General features: G+C 34.4%; 1 protein-coding gene across 1 annotated transcript; it reads left to right on the top strand.

The window, feature by feature from the left end:
- The first annotated feature begins 16,742 nt into the window (after positions 1–16,742).
- Positions 16,743–18,443, top strand: TMM (Leucine-rich repeat (LRR) family protein). The gene has a single exon (XM_078312176.1). The coding sequence runs from the start codon at positions 16,805–16,807 to the stop codon at positions 18,272–18,274; it is 1,470 nt and encodes a 489-aa protein (XP_078168302.1). The 5' UTR covers positions 16,743–16,804; the 3' UTR covers positions 18,275–18,443.
- Positions 18,444–23,500: the final 5,057 nt, after the last annotated feature.

Below are 23,500 nucleotides of genomic sequence, written 5' to 3'. Positions count from 1 at the left end.
GCCTAGGATGATAACAGGGTAAACTCATCATCACACAAATCAGATAACTCGGTACTGTATTCTATCTGGTGCGTCAAATCCACTGTACACCACTATATACAGTGCCTGAGATGAATACATGATAGAGATGGGAGTACTGCCAAGTGCCGACCAGTATTTTTGTCATGATAATGTAATCAAATGTCATCTAATAGCTAGTCAAAACCGTTTGATCCACACCAACATATATATACACTTGACAGCACAAATCTTAAAACTATCTATTTATTGTGTGCATTTGCTTATTCAAGCAAATGGTATATGTTGACAATAATAAAATAATTTAATTATTCTCTAAAAAAAAATTGACATCATTGAGGCAATCTAATTATATTTTCTTGTGTATATTTGAATAAAATAATTATTAAGAATCAAGATCAAGTCCTTAATTAGTGTTATTTTTAGACTTGTGATATCTAACTGACAAATCAAATCAAAATTATAAAGAGTTACGACATCAATCATAAATATATCAAATGTCTTGTTTTTGGCATAACCCTAAACAATAAAACTAATTATTTAAATGAAAATACTAAGACTAAAAAAAAAAATAGTGGACCGCCCAGCAGAGGGGCGGTCAAGTCCCTAGTGGACCGCCCCTGCCCCTGGCGGTCAAGTAGAATAGTGGATTGCCCGTGCCCCAGACGATTGGGGCAGTTTTGAAAAAAAAAACGTAAGTTGGAGGCAGATTTGTAAAAACTTTTTTTTTAGGGTATTAATAAAAATCACCGCTAAATTAGCTGATACCTGCCATCTAGATGATCATATATATAGCATCTTAAACTCCTTTTCTGAATTTTGGTTTATTTTCTATTTCTTTTGCCCAATTTACGTGCTTTAATTTTATCACATTAAAAAGAAGTTACAATGAGAAAAGATGCTGACCATTGATGCTGAAGATAATAAGATCCTCATAATGCACTACTGAGATTTAACTGGAAGTTTTTTTGAGTAAAAATTTAACTGAAAGTTCAAAAAGAGTGAGATTTAACTGATATAAGATATCTTCTAACACTACCTCAGCAGTGAGATTTATATGAAAGTTCAAAAAGGAGACTCAGACTAATGCTCCAGAATTAAGAGTTCGAAACTTCAAATGCATGTATTCATTCATCACTTGACACTTGCTTTTCTAAATAAAAAATTTCTTAGCATTGGACATGCTATTTCGAAAGTAACAATGCAGATGTAATTAACAAAACAAAAAATCTACTAATATTGACATTAGCAACAAAATTTATAATAAATTTAATCAAGTTGCCAGGGAAACGAGAGTTTATAAAGCAGAGCCAAATACAAGATGTACATGGAGTATATAGACTTATAATTAAACAAACAACATATACTACCTGTTGGGATTTCAGGTAAGTTAAAGTGTAACAATTCGATTCATTTAATCATTTTGTTTACTACCTGAAGATTCTGTATAAAACTAATTACAAGATTAATATAGAGTTTACTACTAGACACGCAGCGGAAACTTTAATTAAGTCCTAGCAGTAATCTTCTTCACTTCGTACAACTCGTGTCGGATCCATGCAACAGCAACTGCAGCCGCATCTCTATCAGTATCCACACGAACAGATTGACAAATAACTACAAGTCGAAGTGCTAGTGCCAACTTGCAGTCCCCTTCTTGTCTTTCTGTTTTTTGTTTTCGGTTTCTGACTTAGTGCGAATTCAGACAGATCTGATTTTCGGTTTCATCCAATAAATCCGAAAATACTAATCTTCTATTTTCTGTCTCCTTTTTCTCTTACTATTCTTATCAGAAAATATGGTTTCTTTTAGTGTTTTGTCACTTTCACTTCTGTTCGAAAATAGAGCAGTTTAGAAAGAGAGTCATCAACGAAGATAGCATATGCATTGTATTTATAACACAACACATCTATCATCTATTGATCGCATTCATTCAATTTGCATTCATTCAGATATGTATATCCAATCATATCAAATCATATCATATTATAAAAACATATATTTTGAGCCCATATTTTGATGCAGCCTAAAAAAACTTAATCTATAATTAATAAACCATTAATTAGGACCTAAAATATTCTGACCTATTAGTATATATCTAACACTACCTATCTCATGCAAGAAATATATACCAAAACAACAATAGCCTTTTTAAAGATAAAGAGAACCTCTTTACTAAAAAATAATTAAAAAATAAAAAATAAAAGATAAAGAGAACCTACGAGCATGAGGCAGAGTGGAAAAAACGTGTCATGTCGTTTCATGACTAACACGTTGTGACTTTGGTCTCGTGCCGTGTCATTCCGTGACTAACACGCCGTGACTTTGGTCTTGTGCCGTGACCAAGTGAACAGTGACACGTGCCGTGTCGTGACTATTCGCATGCCGTGTCCAAACGTGACTGGTTATGTTTCTCACATTTAACTATTTTTTTCATAATTTAAGTTAGTTTATTCAAGATTAACCATTTAATTAAGACCTAACAGTCTTAATTACACATGACTTGCGTGATTACGTGCCGTGCCGTGACCAGATCTTTCGCATAACATACCGTGCCGTACCAAATTTTCAAAAACTGGTCACGACACAGAACACGTAAATTACGGCACGAAACAATCACACGTGTCGTGCCGTTCCGTGACAAAGCCGGCTCCGCCGTGCCATTTTTCCCTCTCTACATAAGGGCATGACAGCACAAAAACTATCTCTGACTCTTTTTTTTTTTGTTATTAATCTTATCAAGTATGACATACATACGACTTGCACAGAAATAGGGAGAATTAACAATCAATTTTAGACTGGTGAAGTGCTGAGGCCTTTCAGTCCTTTCTATTCTACCCTGAGTGCTCACTGTCACTGGTTGGAACTTTCACATAATCAATTGACAAACTGGGATCCAACAGGTGGGAAGTCAATGAATAGGACGAAAATTGGGTTTTCTTTTTCTTTTTTGGGGGAAGAAGTGGTATGTTACAAGTACCAACAGTTCCATTATCAGTAAATAAAGCAGGGACAAATTGTATTTAATTGAGTATAGTCTCGGATCCAGACAAGTGGTATTTTATATTTGTGCATATATTTGAATGGAAATAAGGTTTATTTCTAAATTTAATTCATAACTCAGTAGAAAAAAAAATATGCATAAAAGAAGACAAGTGGTATTTTATATTTGTGCATATCTTTGAATGAAAATAAGATCTATTTCTGAATTTAATTCATAACTCAGTAGAAAAAAAAAATTATGCATAAAAGAAAGAAGAAAAAAGGGCTGAGCTTCTTTCTATCGTTTCAGTTTTATCTAGTGGTTGGATAATACCCTTAACGGGTATACCCGCCCGTACCCGCCTGTACCCGCCGCCTAGGGTACCCGTGCCCGAGCCCGGGTATGGGTCGGGTACTCGGGTACGCGGGTACGGGCAAAAACCGGACCGGACCCGTTATTTTAGACCAATACCCGAGTTTACCCTACCCGAGTTAACCCGTACCCGACTAAACCCGTACCCGACTACCCGAGTACCCATACCCGTATACCCGAGTACTGTTCACCACAGTTCAAAATTCAAAAAATTTGATTTTTTCCCCCCAAACCGGTGCCATCCCATCCAGACCCGACCGGCCGGACCCACCCGGACCGGACCGGACCGACCGGATGGGACGGTTTTTTTTTTTTTTTTTTTTTTTTTTTTTCTGTTTCTGTTTCTGTTTTCTGTTTACTGTTACTGTTATTCTTTAAAAATTAAAAATTTAAATTTTATCCCTCCAACCAAAATTTCTTTAAATACCCCTCTTCCTCCCTTCATTTTTACATCTCCATCTCAATTCTCATTCTCTCATTCTCTTATTCTCTTAATCTAAATTTCTATAATTCTCAAATTTTAAATTTATTGTTAAAAAAATATATAGTTGTTCATTTAATTCCTTCTACAAATAAGCAAACGGAATTACGAAGGTATCGGAATTACGAAGTTCGGGAGCTTCCGCAAGATTTTTCCGCGAGATTTAAAGGTTATATTTATTTCATGTTAGATTAATTTATTTTTGTAGAGTAAATTTAGTTTATGTAGATTTATTGGATGTTAAGTAATTAGATATTTAGATTTGTTAGATTTATTTTATGTTAGATTTGTTAAGTAATTAGATTTATTAGATTTATTGAATATGTTAGATTTATTTAGTTTATGTTAGATTTGTTAGATGTAAAGTAATTAAATTTGTTTCTGTTTTTTAATTTCTGTTTTTTTGTTTCTGTTTTTTAATTTCTGTTTTTTAGATTTATTTTTGTAAATGTTAGATTTATTTTTGAAAATGTTAGATTTATTTTGAATAGGATAGATTTATTTTCTGTTTTTTAATTTCTGTTTTTTAATTTCTGTTTTTTTGTTTCTGTTTTTTAATTTCTGTTTTTTTGTTTCTGTTTTTTAATTTCTGTTTTTTTAGTTCTGTTTTTTAGATTTATTTTGAATAGGTTAGATTTATTTTTGAAAATGTTACATTTATTTTGAATAGGTTAGATTTAATTTCTGTTTTTCAATTTCTGTTTTTTTGTTTCCGTTTTTTTTATTTCTGTTTTTTTTATTTCTGTTTTTTTATTTGTGTTTTTCATTTTTGTTTTTTAATTTCTGTTTTTTAGATTTATTCTTGTAAATGTTAGATTTATTTTTGAAAATGTTAGATTTATTTTGAATAGGTTAGATTTATTTTTGTAAATGTTAGATTTATTTTGAATAGGTTAGATTTATTTTTGTAAATGTTAGATTTATTTTTGAAAATGTTAGATTTATTTTGAATAGGTTAGATTTATTTTCTGTTTTTTAATTTCTGTTTTTTAATTTCTGTTTTTTTGTTTCTGTTTTTTAATTTCTGTTTTTTTGTTTCTGTTTTTTAATTTCTGTTTTTTTAGTTCTGTTTTTTAATTTCTGTTTTTTTATTTCTGTTTTGTAGATTTATTTTTGTAAATGTTAGATTTATTTTGAATAGGTTAGATTTATTCTTGTAAATGTTAGATTTATTTTGAATAGGTTAGATTTATTTTTGAAAATGTTACATTTATTTTGAATAGGTTAGATTTAATTTCTGTTTTTCAATTTCTGTTTTTTTGTTTCTGTTTTTTTTTATTTCTGTTTTTTTTTTATTTCTGTTTTTTTATTTGTGTTTTTCATTTTTGTTTTTTAATTTCTGTTTTTTAGATTTATTCTTGTAAATGTTAGATTTATTTTTGAAAATGTTAGATTTATTTTGAATAGGTTAGATTTATTTTTGTAAATGTTAGATTTATTTTGAATAGGTTAGATTTATTTTTGTAAATGTTAGATTTATTTTTGAAAATGTTAGATTTATTTTGAATAGGTTAGATTTATTTTCTGTTTTTTAATTTCTGTTTTTTAATTTCTGTTTTTTTGTTTCTGTTTTTTAATTTCTGTTTTTTTGTTTCTGTTTTTTAATTTCTGTTTTTTTAGTTCTGTTTTTTAATTTCTGTTTTTTTATTTCTGTTTTGTAGATTTATTTTTGTAAATGTTAGATTTATTTTGAATAGGTTAGATTTATTCTTGTAAATGTTAGATTTATTTTGAATAGGTTAGATTTATTCTTGTAAATGTTAGATTTATTTTGAATAGGTTAGATTTATTTTTGTAAATGTTAGATTTATTTTGAATAGGTTAGATTTATTTTTGAAAATGTTAGATTTATTTTGAATAGGTTAGATTTATTTTTGTAAATGTTAGATTTATTTTTGAAAATGTTAGATTTATTTTGAATAAGTTAGATTTATTTTCTGTTTTTTAATTTCGGTTTTTTATTTCTGTTTTTTAGATTTCTGTTTTTTAGATTTCTGTTTTTTAATTTCTGTTTTTTTAGTTCTATTTTTTTATGTCTGTTTTTTAATTTCTGTTTTTTAATTTCTGTTTTTTTAGTTCTGTTTTTTTATTTCTGTTTTTTAATTTCTGTTTTTTAATTTCTGTTTTTTTAGTTCTGTTTTTTATTTCTGTTTTGTAGATTTCTGTTTTTTAATTTCTGTTTTTTTAGTTCTGTTTTTTTATTTCTGTTTTTTTAGTTCTGTTTTTTTAGTTCTGTTTTTTTAGTTCTGTTTTTTTATTTCTGTTTTTTTAGTTCTGTTTTTTTATTTCTGTTTTTTTAGTTCTGTTTTTTAATTTCGGTTTTTAATTTCTGTTTTTTAGATTTCTGTTTTTTAGATTTCTGTTTTTTAATTTCTGTTTTTTTAGTTCTGTTTTTTTATTTCTGTTTTTTTATTTCTGTTTTTTAATTTCTGTTTTTTTAGTTCTGTTTTTTTATTTCTGTTTTTTAATTTCTGTTTTTTAATTTCTGTTTTTTTGTTTCTATTTTTTGAATAGGTTTAAAATATGACAACTCCTCCTCGGGACGGGGAAGAAGATTTTGCCTCGAGATTATCGGCCTCATTTTTTGGCCCCAATATGCCACGATCTCATTATCCACAAAATTATCCACCTAATTATCTTGATAGTTCTTCCTCCCAAATGCCACCACCTAATTATCCACAAAATTATCCACACAATTATCCACAAAATTATCAAAGAAGGGACCAAATGCTAGATTTAAATTATCAACAACCCCCACAAATGAGTACACCGCCACCGTATTATACTTCAAATGATCCAAACGTATTCATTCCACAAGAATCACTTCAACCGACACCATCGTATACATATGGAGGCATGGGCTCTTCTGTAGCATCGAGTCAATTCACTGACACTGCCCCTTCGACAGCTGAACCTGAAATTCAAGAAGAAGTTGTCGCTCCTTCGACAAGTAGACCCCCAGAAGCACCAACAGAAAAGAAGACTAAAAGAGAAAGAGCTCCTCCCGAATACAATCAACCGTGGGCGAGATTTTATGAGATTACCAAAGATGAAAGAGGTATTATGAAATATCTAGATTGTCTGGTAAAAAATTGCAATAGACATTTTGAGTATAAAGGAGGTAGTGGTATGAGCAGTTTTAAAAGACATTCCGAAATGCATGAAAAAAAGCATGAGGAACCAAGTGCAGATGCTCAACCGAAAATAATCCAAACCCTTATTAACGCGGATGGTACCAGAACCAACCCAAAATTCGATGAATCAAAAATGCTTAGTGAATTGGCTCGGTACATTACCCACAAAGAACAACCAATAAGTATGGGTAGTTGCATGAGTTTTTCCCGGTTATGCATTCGGGGGTTAGGCCAACCAATGTACAAGAGGATGCATCATAAAAAGATGGTTGGTGAAATAAAAAAAACAGTTTCTCTCTAAGAAAGATGACCTCAAAGCTCTATTTGCATACCAAAATAATAAGGTCTCGATTACATCCGATATATGGACTGCCGGTAAACATGGACTTGGGTACTCTTGTGTTACCGGGCATTGGATCGATGATCATTGGTTATTACAAAAAAGGATATTAAGTTTTGGAGTGCTAGATTCCCCGCACACTGCAAATATAATTTTCAAATACATTATTTCCGTTTTAGAAGAATATAACCTTAAGAGGGATATGGCTAACAAGGTTTTTTCTATCTCATTCGATAATGCGAGCAACAACATAGCTTCCATTGAGATTTTTAAACGGTCACTAAACCCGATCATGAATGGTGAAATGTTTCACCAAAAGTGTGCGTGCCACATACTTAACCTCGTCGTGAAGGCGGGTCTTAAAACAGAAGCCGTAAAACTATTGATAATTAAATTTAAAAATGCTCTCAACCACATTGTTTCGAGCCAAGAAAGAAAACAAACGTTTGGGGCTCTGTGTGCCAAATATAGATTGGATAAGTTGAAAGTACCTTGGGATATAGATACCCGTTGGAACTCTACCTATAGGTTGTTGAACCGATGCATTCCTTACAAAGCTGTCATAGGGGAGTTTTTGAGAAGCTCCACCCCCGAGGCACTACAATTGGAACTCACCGATGGAGAATGGGAGCAACTACAAAGGCTATGCAATTTCCTTCAAACCTTTTTTACAGCAACCGTACAACTATCCTGCTCATACTCACCGACGTCATTTCAGTTGCTCAGACATCTCTATGACATCTCCAAGGTGTATTGTCATTTGGAACAAGCTGAAATCCACGATAAATCTCTCACACCAATCGTAGATGCCATGAAACAAAAGTTTCTCAAATATTGGGAAGATGTACCGCTCGTCGCGATTATCGCGAACTGCCTCAACCCGGCATACAAGAAGTTTTACACGATCAAAGTAGTTCAAAGGTACAAAGATAATCTACGTTTAGACAATACCAGGGTGGAGGCATACGTGGATTCGAAATTCGAAGAGATGTTTAACATATACAACTCAAGAATGAGTGCCAACCAAAATCCGTCTTCGTCCCGTGCCACCCCTAGGTATGAATATAAATATACATGTATTTTTTAATCTTTATTATTTATAATATATACATTATTTGTCCACTAACTTTTTTAAATTTTTTAATAGTTTCACTTCCAGGAGCACTAGCAGTGGTGGTTTGTTAGCAGATTTTCAGTCGGAGATCGAACCACAAACAACAAGCGAGCTAGTGACCTATGTATCGATGATGAACGAAAGTGAACATGGACTTGACGTCATGGCATGGTGGAGGAGGCATCAAAGGGCCTTTCCAACACTGGCGATGATGGCCCGCGATGTATTTGCCGTGCCTGTGTCAACCGTCCCTTCCGAAAGTTGTTTCAGTTCGGCGAACAGGATCCTCTCCGATAAACGTAGTAAGTTGGGTCCACATGTCTTTGAAAGACTTGTGTGCTTGAAAGATTGGATTCAAGCTGAAGAGCGCAGGCAACATGTGCCTGAAGCATCATCATCCGAAGTCGACACTGAAGAAAGCGGTACCGAGGCGCAGCACCAGGCTAATTCGGATTCAGACGGTGCGGAAGAGAGCGAAGAATGGTATAGGAATGAGAACTTCTAGATAGGTTGTGTCGGTATAAATTTCTAACCTCTTTTAGTCTTTATTGTTATTTTTTAAATTATAAATTTCTAAATATTTCAATTAGTTTTTAAATTATTCATTTTAAAGAAGAATTACTAACAAAAAAAAAGTTAGAACTCCGCCTATGTTTTTTTACATAGCCGGTCCCAAGCCCGGAATAAAGGAGGAGGGTAACTTCTATTGTTTTAAAAATTTCGAGATATAAATAAATTATGAAACTATATAATTAGAACGAGAATTTAAAAATAAAATAAAATGACTCGTGTAAAGAAATAAATAAATACATTTGTACTTAGGCGACTAAACAAACAAATTTTGGCAAGAATAATTTATATATATAAGTTACAAATTTTAATTATTTAGGAATTATAAAGATGTGACTTGATAATTTTATGTATATATACACACACTATTTGATATTGAATTATTCATATTTTAAAAGTCGAATTATAAACACGTAATATCATTTAAACGACATTGTTAAAAAAAAAAACAGCAAAAAATAAAAAAAAACAGAAAAAAAAAACAGCAAAAAACAAAAAAAAAAACCAACAAAAAAACCGACAAAAAAAAAACAGCAAAAAAACAAAAAAAAACATCAACAAAAAACCAACAAAAAAACCCAAAAAAAAACAGCAAAAAAAAACAAAAAAAAACCATCAGAAAAACCGGCAAAAAAAAAGAAAAAGAAAAAAAAAAAACAGCACAAAAAAAAACAACAAAAAAACAAAAAAAAAAAAAAGCAAAAAAAAAAAAAAAAATACCCGTACCCGCCCTACCCGTACCCGTACCCGCCTTACCCGTCAAGGGTACACGGGTAAGGGTATAGGGCGGGTAGGGTATGGTTTTTGAAAACTATACCCGCCATACCCGTACCCGAATACCCTTATACCCGAGTATACCCGTACCCGAGTCGTACCCGTACCCGAGTCGGGTATACCCGGGGTACCCGTACCCGCCCGAGTATCCAACCACTAGTTTTATCGTATGTCTCAAAAGAGACAAAACAGCCTATCGAACATAAATACGGGAAAGAACTTCAAAATGAACCAGGTGGGACTAATCAGGGATCGTGATCTCGAATACTGGAGCGTGATCAGAACTTCAAAACATTTCGTATATCATTTGGTTGTTGGCCCATTAAATGTGGGCTATTACGGATCAAAATAGAAAGTCCAGTAAGGAATACTCCGCTACATTTTCAAGGATGTTGATAAAATTTTATTAACCACCCCTCCCCGTCTAATCCAAATCCTATGAGGTAACAGAATATTTTTGTTTGGATCACAGCCGTTCAATCAAAATTCAGGTCAATCCGATAGAGATGGAACTCACGGAACTACTTTAATACTCGTACAGATTCTGATTGGATGGTCCAGATCCAAACTGAATTATTATGTTGCCTTAGGTGATACGAATTCCTACCCGTTCGTATTTATATCCAGTGTAAATGCGTTATACATTAAAATGAGATCTGAGCCATTCATTTCAATCTGATGCGAATCTCAAAACAAAAACCCTACAATTTAAATAGCCACAAAATGGCTAATAATATTCTATCTCGTACAGTATCATAAATTCATAAGAGATACTCACTGGGGTGACAACCAGCTGGCTAGGTAACCAGCTGGTTAGGTCCTAACTCAGTTTGTTAATTCTGAAACGAGCTACAGCAAAGTGAGCTGAATCTAGGGCATCCAAGCTATAACCTAAGCTTGAAATTGTGACAAGCCAGCCCAAGCTGGCTCGTTGGGTCTGGCTGAATCTTGTTTTAAGAAGAAAATAAATTCCAAAAGCTTTTTGGATCGAACTGAACCAAGCTTGACCGAACTAGACAGTATAAAATGCACAAAAATTCATACAAATTCACAAATTGATTCCTAGCCGGCTCGCGAGTTAGCGAGCAAGTTAGGCTCCAACTTGAACTCGTTAATTTTGAACCAAGCTAGTGGCGAGCTGGCTCGTTAACAGCTCGATCTAGTAACGAACGAACTGTTAGCAAACAAGTCAAGTGTGAGTCACGATCGAGCCACGAACTACGAGCTTTTTTGCCACCCCTACTGTTCTCCCTCCTTCAGTCCCATCAACTGAACTATAAGAACTAATTTTAACAGTCAACACATATATCTGTCATTAATTACCGATCTCATTTCAATACATACTAAATATTTTTTTTTAATACTGTACCAAACTGCTAGAAATTCTTACAGATCTGTGTTACAATAAACCGTCCGGAACACATACTAAACATCATTTAAAAAAATACTATAGCAAACCGTTAGAATTCTTGACGGTTGGGACAATTTTTTATTTAATTGAGGATACTACTAAAAAAATTGACTCATATGTCAACTCTCATTACAAATCATCTTTCACAATTATAGTCGTTTGTTCGGTTTATTATATACTGCATGTAAAGTTAAACTTGTTGTAAATCGACAAAATATGTTAATTATTCATACCAGATTATTGTTTTCACAAAAAATAAACAAGCTCTGGAGCAGTGTCTTATCTTAATTACCAAAGAGGCCGTGATTTTTATTAATACCCTCCAACAACAAAAATAGTAAATATGCTCTCTGGATTGAAATTTTTTTCAAAAAATACTCTACCCGTCCAGCATTTGGGCAGTCAGCTTTTCTTTTTTTTCTTTTTTTTTACCAAACAGCCCAGCGTTTGGACGATCAGCTACATTAACTTTTTTTTAGAGATCTTAATATTTTCATCTAAAATGAGAAATGAAAAATGTTATATTTTATAGCAAACGTTCATTTTGGTATTTTTCTTAATGTTCAGTTCAATGTTAAAAATGAGAAATGTCAAGGCAATACTCTCGCGCCGTGAAACCTTTGGATAATAAATCTAACTTGAAAGACATTAAAAAAGATATCAAAACATTCATTTTAATGTCCAATTTTTATAGCAAATATATATTCTATACACACTAAATATCTCTAAAAAAAATGTTTGGCTGACCGCCCACAGTTCGGCGCTTTGCTATATTTTTTTTTTTTTTTGAGATGTTCAGTGTGTATAGAATGAATGTTTGCTATAAAAATTGATATTCTACATGTTCGAAAAATAAAAATGAAGAACTTAATCGGAAACTTCAACTCAAGTTTGGAGGCTCTTTTCTTTGTTTTTTTGGCAACTTTGGATATGCATTTGCCAATTTTACATCTCCAATGGGTGCCTGACGGCTGTTCAAGTATTTGTAATCTAATCTAACAAATTAGAATGTATCTTCAAAGTAATTTAATCTGATCGATATAACAACACAGAATCTCTCTATGATTACAATCTACTCATCTAGTATAGATGTCATATAACATACATTTTAGATTAAAATATTAAAATCCCTCTAAAAAAAGTTATTTTTGGTAAACATCTATAAAAAAAATCACAATCACTTTAAAACTCGTATATATTTGCTATTTACTAGTATAAACTAGTTTGTACTTTGATAAACATCTGAAAATATTAAGATCTCTAAAATAAAATATTGTAGCTAACTGCCCAAACGCTGGGCGGTTTGGTAAACATTTGTATATAAAAAAATAAAAATAAAAATTGACTACCCAAACACTAGGCTGTTAGGGTATATTTGAAATTTTTTCAGCCCAAAGGACATATTTGTTATTTTTTTTGTTGGAGAGTATTAATAAAAATCAGGCCTTTGAAATTTAATGCTCTTATGAACTTGCAAAGGCTTCTCCAAGCTCTCAAAATTGAAATCTCTCCAACGCATTAACTTATAATTCCTAAATAGTCTATATAATATATGTCATCATCGTATGATCTCAGCTAGCTATTAATTTGTGATACATTGCAAATATACAAATGTAGACCAGAAAATTAATTTATATTTGAAAACTAGGTGACAGCTTTGATGATTTTGGTACAATATATAGACCTCTCCACCTTCTGCTCCTTAACTCTGTTGCTATGCAACTCCACAAAAATTCAAATTTTACCCTTATGCTTTATGTTCCTCTATTCCAATGACCAAATTTAATACTATTCTCCCGCCTGAATGTGTAGTTTAAATGGACAAGTTAGAATCTCAAGGGTTTATTATTATTATTTTTTAATATTATTATCCAACATGTTAATGTTGCAGGCATTCATTTTAAAGTCATGGAGGTTGGCTACTCTACTTACATAAGCATATGAGGGTATATATTTATAAGTCATTTTTTTGTTTTCAAAATCCAAAAAGTCGATCTGAACCGTTAAATGTAATCTCTATATTGAAATGTGCTTAGAGACCAAATTTTATATTTTTTCTGAATTTTTTTTTACTATTTATTAAGCCACTTTGAAAATCGCTGATCCAACGGTGGCTTCTGATTTTACTATTTTGTTAAGCCACCGTTAGATCAGTGATTTTCAAAGTGGCTTAATAAATAGTAAAAAAATTCAGAAAAATGTAAAGTTTGGTCTCCAAGCACATTTCAATATAGAGATCACATCTAACGGTTCAAGTCGACTTTTTGAATTATGAAAATGAAAAAATGACTTATAAGCATATACCTCGTATGCTTATGTAAGTAGAGTAACCTACCTCAAAGTCATGCCAATAAACTCGTATATAGTATAGTACAATAAACAATGTAAGCCTATCTCGCAAACAAAACGCATGATCACTTTATTTAAATTTGAAAAGCTTACCGTAAATTATGGACAAATAGTGAGAAATTAAATTTCATATGACAAAATTTAACTTGAGTGAAATTTCAATAATTTCAGTATTTTTTTTTATTAAAAGTCCCGGTATACCAATCATTTTTTAGTTGTTAACTTGTTATTTTCTAAAATTGTTAAATCTAAGAATATTTTAGTAGAACACAATTTTTAGAAATAAAAAAATATGTCATATTTAGACATACATGAGATGTTGGTGGAATCTGACAAAAAAAATTTACTCTAGACATGAAAAAAAAACATTAATTTGTGTAACATTGTTTATCAGTATTATTAAAACTGGACCAAATCATCAGTTCGACCGAAAAATAAGGGAACCGATCACTTATTTGATTCAGTTCTTTTAAAATATCATTTCAGTTATTGAATCAGTTAAAACCAATTTAATCGTCTAGATTTTTATAAAACTACTGAACGGTAAAAACCCAATTGAAAATTGATTTCATATATTTTGAATATTTTTCCAGGACCTTCAAATTTTCTTGCATTTATTCAAATCACTAAGATGGAAAGACAACATAGTTTAGCTCTCCTTCCTCCAACAACCACAATGTTGTTAATTTGGCAACATTTTTCAAGTTTTTTATAGTGATTTAATATTATTCTGAAAGTTCTTAAAACAAAATCACAAAGAAGTTGCCAAAATCAAGCACAATAAGTAATTTCATTTAATTACTAAATTTGAATTTGTAAAATACGTGAAAGGCTTGAATTTTTGAATTAATTTTATTAAATTGATAAATACATTTCAAATGTTTGACAAAATTATCGAATCAAAATTATAGAATTTCACAGCCGCTATTTCAAATATATATTAACTATCTATTTTTGTAAGGTTCTTTTGTTGTAACATGGTTTTTTGTCTAACTTATATACCTATAAAGTTTCTTTGTGACCTTCATATATTTATCTTTTGTAATTTTTGTTAAAAAAAGAACAATTTATATTTGAACGAACATTAATTTCACATTGGCATTGCTTAGAACTGTCAATTTTTTAATGTTGTGATTGTTGATGATTTCTAAATTAATCTGATACTTAGCTCTGTTAAGGATCATATAGCAACTTCAAAACCTAACAATAGGAGCTGGCAAATTTTCTTGATGATAATGTAACTCGGTTTGTGACAATTTCAAACTGAGACCCCAAAATATATATAAAGGATTCCAGACCTTGTTCAGGCCCTGACTTGCATGTCCCGGGCAGCATATAGAAATGATTTTTTTTTTCCTATTTTTTCTTGAAGCAGTAGGCATAAATAAAGAAACCACACATTAGTGAGAACACAAGCTCAGTGTTGAAGAACCTCAATTTTTGTAATTTTATATATTTTTGAAGAATCTAATCATTATTTTGATAACAAATTAATGTAACGACGTTTAAAATAATGGTATAAAATATATTACAAGTTATATTTATTATGTTTTATTTCAGTAGAAAAATAGAGAATTTAACTATTTTTATTAAAACATCAAACAAAATGCCCTAATCTATAATTGTAAGCATTTGTCTTACTTCCCGCACTTGTAATTGTACGGAGGTCTCCCTTATTTTACACCCAAACATATCTTTAAATATATTATTATAGTGCCACTTCAAGTTATTTAAATGTGTGGTTACTTGTACAAAACAAAATTCTTACCAAAGACAATTTGGTTGACAAAGGATGGACTGGTTCAGTCTAGTGTTATTTTTGTGACTAAGATGAAACTGTGGACCACCTTTTCATTCAATATTATTTTGTTAGAAAAATTTGATTCTGATTAAGAGATTGGCAAGACCTTTTTAGCTCCTGCAGGACCTCAATTGCAGATATTATGCCTTTTGTCTTTTCCTTACAAGAGGCAATTCAGACAAAACTTTTTCTTGATTACATTTGGAACATTTGCTTGGAGTATCTGGAAACAAAGAAATTTGCTTTGTTTTGAACATAAACATTGCTCATCTGGTAACAACATTATTCTCTATATAATGACAACTATGTTTTACTAGACAGGTTTAGAAGAAGATGATGAGGAGTTCATGTCAATGGATGTCTAAGGATACCTCCCTCATCCCCTTGCATGTCTTGTCTCCAAACACTGAAGGGTAGCTGATCTCTCTCTTTGATGAGGAAAACAGTGACAACACTTGAAGAAGATTTTAGTGTGTCTTATTTAGTTCTATAAAACTTTCCATATTTGTCTATTTTGTAGTAATTCTTATGATAAGATGATAAAGACTTTGTCTGGATCTTTTATATATATATATATATTTTTTTTTTCTTTTGATGCTAGGAGAACGTTAATCTCAGACAAGTTATGTAAGTCTGACAAACCCTTACTTTTGTGTGTAATCTTATAACTTAGAACCAGAGATTCTGAAAGAATCAGCCTTTGGTCTAGTGGTAAAGACATATGGTTTCTATATTAAAGATCATGAGCTCAAAATCTGGACGGAGAAAATCCTTTGTTGTAATAACAAGAGTATTAAATAGTTTGGTTGCTTAACTTCCAACCTTTACTCAAAAAAAACGGCCCTAACAGCCTTTTTATAAAAAAAAGTTATTTAAATGTTTTTTAGGTTTCCACAACGCCCATCTTGAGGGTCCTTTTTTTTTATTTGCTAGAATCTTATAATTTCTTTTTTTTTTTTTGCGAGGGAAGAGACAGAATCTGACGAAACACAAGAAAATACGGAAGCGAAGAAAGCACATGGTACAAACCCATAATCTGACTAAAAAGCTCAAATCCCGAAATTGAAGCCAATAATGGTAAAAAAGAACGGATCCTTCATGGTATCATCTATTCAGTAATTTCTCAGGAGTTACCAGAGAGTCAGAGACAAGTCGGCAAGAATTTACAGCTTTTACATCTGTTCACTACTCAGAGCCTGAATCAGCATCTCTCTTTCTCTCTCCAACAATCAATCATAGAACATGGCCCATTTTTCAGAAACAAATGCCTAGCTCCTTTCCCCGTGAAACCAATTGAATGCTCCCCATGCACTTCTTAAACCCCGTGAACCCATTTATTAATCCAATTCTATGTTACACATACACCATATATATTTCCAATTAGACCGTTGCTTCCCTCCAAAATCCAACGTTCATATATATCTCATTTCCCTGTGTTTAAAAATCAACAAGCAAGCATGCCATGCATTCAACTTTTGTTGCTCTTCCTTATAATACATAAATTACCATCCTTATTACATGCTGAGTTCACAGTAATCCTGCCTGACACCTCCTCAGCCTCAATTCTGGACCCACCAGCTCAGCCTGGCGATGCATCAACTTGGGCCCACACCGACCCGTCAGAACAGCTGGCGGTGCAAGCCATCATGGCAGCTACTGGAAACGACTGGGCTGCATCAATCCCAGATGTATGCCAGGGCCGGTGGCATGGTATCGAGTGTGTACCAGGTGTCGATGGAGATGTGTACCATGTGGTTTCGCTCTCTTTTGGTGCATTATCAGACGACACTGCATTCCCGGCTTGCAGCACGGGCGCCACTCTGTCGCCCGCAATTCTCTCATTGCCTCACCTTCACTCTCTCTTCTTCTACCGATGTTTTACTAGTAACCCTCAACCAATTCCTAGTTTTCTTGGGCAAATGGGTCCCACAATCAGGTCATTAGTGTTGCGTGAGAATGGCCATGTAGGATCCATTCCGACTGAGCTAGGTAACTTAACTGCATTGCGTGTGTTAGACCTACACGGCAACCAACTCGTGTCGACCATACCTAAGTCTTTCCAAAGACTTCAAAATCTCCAATTGTTTGATCTGAGTCACAATAGCCTCAGTGGTGCAATACCTGAATTAAAGCTACCCAAATTGAGAATCCTTGACCTTGGCTACAATGCACTACATGGACAAATTCCAGAAGGTTTCAGCCAATGTGGGTCCCTTTTGAAAATGGATCTGAGTAGAAACCGTCTTACTGGACAAATACCGGATTCAATTGGCAATCTGGCTAACCTAATTCTACTTGATTTGAGCCACAACTCACTCATGGGTCCACTTCCAGTCACTCTAAGGAAAATGCATGCCCTAAAAGCATTGATCCTTAATAGCAATTCCATGCAAGAATTGACAGTTCCAAATGAAATATTTACCGGGCTAAATAATTTGATCATGTTGGTACTATCTGATATGGGACTAGTCGGTCCTGTACCGGACTCCATTGGATATTTATCAAGCCTTAGAGTTCTTTGCCTAGATAGAAATAAATTCAATGGCTCGATTCCAGAATCTTTCAAAAATTTAAAGAATATCAGCGAATTAAGTGTCAGTAGCAACAAATTGACTGGACCAGTACCATTTGGTAAGGAGATGGTATGGAAGTTAGGAAAGAAGTTGAGAGTGCATGACAATTTGGGTCTCTGCTATGATGATAGAAATTTAGAGTGGTATGAAGGGATTGGATCAATGTATGGAATTGGAAAATGCAAGTACGAAAATATAAAGGGTCAAGTAAGAAGTGCCAAGGCTATGGGTGTAGCTAAACACCAAACAAAGCATTTAAATGTGAGGTTTAGTTTAAAATTTTCTGGGGCTGGGCGTAAGTACTTGGTAAATTATAAGGTTTTATTATTTCTTGTGTTTATTCTTATATTGTAGAAGATGATTTTGTTGGGGGGCGGCATGACCAGTGTATGTAAAAACAGACATAAAATAAGGTGTTAGGGCTTTATAATTTTATAGGGATTGCGAAGAGATATTTAAATTCTAAAAATAAGAATCTGTAATATTATGTTTGCAGTGTGTGCAAATGTTTGCATCTTTCAACAAATATGTTGGTCGTTAATCGTTATGCATCTTTATATTTGTCGTTTTCTATATAGTATTGAAATTCTGCATTGGGCCTTCTTAAATAAGCTACAAGCAATGGCCGAGTCTTTTTTAATTCTTCAAATTAACATGGAGGCTCAATTAATTGAAATCACCTGATCATTTTTGTTGGAGCTTAAGTCAGTCTTGAATCCAGCCCATATACGACTGGCCCGGCCCATTTCCAAACAATGTTACTAGATTTGATAAAGAGGATCGTTCAATCTGTACTGCAATTTGCGCAGCGCCACACAAGATTTGAATCCGTCGTTTCGTTCGACAAATCATTATTACAATATTGGTATCAATTGATAGTGCCATAAGAATGAGGTAACATTTATTGCAGATTATAAAGTAATCAAGTCAAAATCACTACCAATGAATCCATTCCCAAGACCTTTCTGATAGCCACTATCAGAGTTTAAAAAAAAAAGAATCCATTCCCAAGGCAACTAATCAAGGCGCAAAAAAATTAATAATGAAAAATGTGTGGTTAGAAATTAAAGATCTGCAACATTAACATAAAAACATTTAAAATATTTTCTTCAGTCGTAAGTCGTAACCATGTGAACTGAACTGTGCTGTGAACACCCAGCTATGGAAGAATAGATAACTTTTTTTTAGGCTGACAGAAATAAAAATGGATATCTTCGGTGTTGTTAAACTGGGGGCCTGAGAAGATTCCGATTTTGCGACCGCCTCTCAGTAATTATTACTTTATTAGGTGTCTCTAAATCCAATCAATTTCTCATCCACCAGCAATCAAATCAAATGCCCTTTCTCTTTCCACTGTACGACTACCGAGGTGACCGGCTACTGACCGTCACCATCACTCCCCTAATCCACTTTCCCTTCTATCCTCTCTAATCCTGATTAAACACACACGTCCATTTCCAAGATTGCTCATAATTTGCTAGGATATTCAAAGTATATAACATTCTTCATTTTCAAGAAAGGATAAAAAATATTTGAATATATATTGTGCATTTTTTTATGTTTATTTTATATAATCTTGATTTTGACCTTAGTAGTGAGGCAGTAACATTCAAAATTATAAAAAAGTAAAGTTTAAGGGACGGATCCACATAGTATCAAGAGGGCAGTCGCATTACTGAATTTTGAATTTTAGTGGTGATCTATTGGTTCTGATTGACTTTATTTTGCTCTCTTCTGAATGTTTAATTTGATGTTAAAATCAAAATATTTTTTTTTAAATTATGATTGGTAATTAAAATTACCGTTTTTTTTTTATGTACCACCCTAATAAATAAGAATTAAATCAATACCATCCGTTAATTCCGAATTCAGATTCCGCCACGTTCGCACAGTAGATCTGCGAACGGGTCGCTACCCGTTCGCGTAATGGATCAGCGGACTGACCCGTTCCCGACGACCCGTTCCCGACGACCCGTTCCCGACGACCCGTGCGCGTAATAGATCGGCGGACGGATGACCCGTGCGCGTAACAGATCGGCGCACGTGGCAGATTCCCCCTATATAGAAAATCAGTTCTGCAGAGCATTCTACACATTTTCACCGAAGCTGCTGCATAGGTACGTTTTATTTCCTTTTCATCCTTTTTTTTTTTAAATTTATTTTTTGTAGTTGTTTTAATTTAGTTATTTTTTATTATTAGGTTTATTCAACCAATTATGATTGGAATTGCTTGTTATTTTGATGGTGAAGTATTACAAGGACCAAATGGCGCTTATTATAGCCACCAAGTGCCGAAAATGTTCAATATTCGGCTTGATTTGGATTTTAGAGGTTTAAATAGGGAAGTGTACCAACAACTCGGTATTGACCACCATAATTATGAACTGATAATTACCGCAAGAATCAATATTGGCCAAGGCAATCAAACCTGGTTCCAACAGCTACCGGTACAAGACGATAGCAGTTGGGAGTTATATGTCCAAATGACAATGAATATGACTTTCAAGTTCCTGGAGTTATATGTTGTAGCAAACCCCAGACAAAACTCCAGACATAACTCCAGACAGAATACTAGGCAATTGTTGCAGTTGACTCAGGGTTTGGGGCTCGAGCAATCTGTAACGGGTCCTAGCCGGGCCCCATCTGTAGCAGGTCCTAGTCGGGCCCCGTGTGTAGCGGGCCCTAGTAGGGTCCAATCTGACAGGGGTCGATCTCAGATTCCATCCTCGTCCTCTAGCCGAGTCCAATCTGAAAGGGAGCGATCTGAAACCCCTGAACGGCTTTATTATGCTGACAATACGGACGATGATCCTGAAGAAATGGAGGCAGAGGCTAATTGGGATGATAATGGGGACGGTGGGGTATCAGATCACAGTGATGAGGATACTGGTATTCCTGTGCTTGGTAGACGGAAGTGGCCTATAGTGGATCGTGGAGAAAGACATCCGTTTGAGCAATTTCACGATACATCAGGGTTTGGAGAGGCCGATAGCTCTTTTTTTGCGACTTGTGAGGTATGTTTGTTAATTTATATTTAATTTTAATTTAATTATTAAATTGTTGTTATTAAATTGATGTTGTTTATTTTTTGTTGTTTTTTTTGTAAAATAAAAGGGAGAAAGACATGAATTGTCTGAGGGGATGACATATGACAACAAGGATAAGATGAAAGATACAATTAACCACTGGCACATCAAACAAAATAGGGAGATTAAAAATACACACAGCGATACCACCAGGTTGAGGTACAAGTGTGTTAGCGCCCGGTGCAGGTGGGCGTTGGTTGCGAGGGCTACAGGCTTTGGTAATACTTGGGCCATCACGAAGAATGTGGCTAAGCACACATGTCACGCATCGGCATCCAGGTTAGATCATGCACAGTTGACGTCCGCTATGGTCGCCAACTGTATAAAATTGTCATTGGAAAAAAATGCTGATATTTCTATCCGGGCAGTCGCTGACTTATGCGCTGAAAGGTACGAGGGCATCGTTCCAAAGTACAACAAATTATGGCGTGGTAGAGAGTTAGCAATTGCTCGGGCCTTTGGTAGTTGGGAGGGGTCTTATGGGCTGATTGTCCCTCTGTTGGAGGCAATAAAAAGGTCAAATCCGGGAACCCAATATAAAATTGTTTCAAAGCCAACCACTAAGCCAGGGTATCGTTTTTTCATGAGAGCAGCATGGGCATGGGGACCATGTATTGCCGCAGTCGGTCACCTCAGACCCGTCATCAGTATCGATGCTTGTTTCTTGTCTGGCAGATACAAGGGTAAACTGTTAATTGTAACCGGATATGATGCAGATAATCAGTTAATCCCGTTAGCATTTGGACTGGTAGAGAGCGAGGATTTTGAGAATTGGGGATGGTTCATGAAGTGGGTGCGGGAGTTTGTAATTGGGCGAAATAGATACATGTGTGTGGTATCTGACAGACACAAGGGCATAAAAAAGGTGTTTATTCAAGATGATTTGGGTTGGTGTGAGGAGAAAGGAGAGTGTGCTCACCGCTACTGCTCTCAACATGTGTTTGAGAATTTTGGAAAGCACACTAAGGATAAGGTAGCTTCCACTTTTTTCAAGGTTATGGTTAAAAAGAAGAAGAGAAGAAGATTGCAAGAAGGACTTGATGCAATCGGGAGGCGAAATACTGCTTGGTTGGCTTATTTGGATACATGTGGCAAATATAATGAAAATGACGAGGAAGAACTGCCTAAGCCATGGAAGGTGTACCAAGCTATGGATGATGGATCTCGTTGGGAAATAATGACTAGCAATGGTTCTGAATCGCTCAACCATGTCTTCCAAACTTCTCGCAGGTTTGTATATTGTAATCCTCCTATATTTTATTAACGTTTTCTTCAATTAATTGTAATTTTTAATTATCGTAGGTTACCAGTTGCCGCAATCATTGAGGAGACATTCTACAAGTGTGTTAGCTGGTTTGAGAAAAGAAGTGAGACGGCTGTGCAATTGCAAGCAGCGGGTCAGCTTTTTTCCACTCGCGTGCATAAGAAGCTGGATAAGCACATTGAGAAGACTAAAAAAATGTCAACGCTTGCATTCGGCCATAATGAATTTATGGTGACCTCACATGGCGAAAAGATTAATTTTGACATGGATAATGGCAGATGGGTACAACATGACCTTCCCCACCTTCTTCCAGCCTCTTGTGATCCCATATCTTGCAGCTTTCAGAACTGCCTTGATGTTCATCAGTACCTGTGAATAAACCATTTCATCAATATTTCAAAAGATGATTACCATAACTGTATTGAAATAATATAGTAGAAAATATAAAAAAACTTACAATCTGTGCAGCCGGACCACTGCTAGGGATGAAACCATACTGGGGGGTAGTCGTGTCGCGTGGTACATGAAGCGGCTTCCTATTGATCTCTGACATGAGACCGAACATGTACACCGTGAATGCACAATTTTCCTGGTACCACTGTCGATACTGCTGGTCCCACTCCTCGAAAGCATAAATCTGGTACATATCAGGAACCATGTCATCCAGACTCATAGCCTCTAGTCGCTGTACATGCAAGGCGTGCTCCGTCCGCCAATCCTTCATGACCGTAGTGCACAACGGTTGGTGAAGATCATACCAGTCGTCCTTTGTGATAGGATCCGGGACTGGAAAATACTGGGCCATACCAAACTGTCTCATTACCCGTCCAGGGTAATAATGCTCAACAACCTGGTAGTAGATAAGCGGCACCTGCAAATATTTTATGTGTCTAAGTTTCAATTTTAAACTACAATATGTTTATGAAATGTAAACTAGAAAATAAAAAAAATCTAGTCGCACCTGAGCAAACCAGTATTCTCGCTCGCGACTGCAGATCGAAGGAAGTTTTGTGAGGAAAGAGTAAGGTTCTTCACCTTCTTCATACACTGTGACGCGAAAATCATACGGTCGCCACTCGACATGTAGATCTGGAGTCATCTGCTCGAATTGAGTTCTGAAAAAGAAAACTCCCGAAGGCTTGCCGTGAGGGGTCGCGACAAAGGTCTTTCTGGCGCAGAATCTCTGAGCATACGCAGGACAGGTCTCCCCGTCCGGACGACCCCAGTTTG

Source organism: Carex rostrata, chromosome 12 (assembly GCF_964058835.1).
Source record: "Carex rostrata chromosome 12, lpCarRost1.2, whole genome shotgun sequence".
In the NCBI taxonomy this organism is placed as follows: domain Eukaryota; kingdom Viridiplantae; phylum Streptophyta; class Magnoliopsida; order Poales; family Cyperaceae; genus Carex; species Carex rostrata.
Note: the sequence above shows the minus strand (reverse complement) of the source record. Positions and strands in the feature narration are given on the sequence as shown.

Excerpts from the sequence above, each read along its gene's own strand:
- TMM (XM_078312176.1), top strand. The coding sequence starts at position 16,805 with ATGCCATGCATTCAACTTTTGTTGCTCTTCCTTATAATACATAAATTA.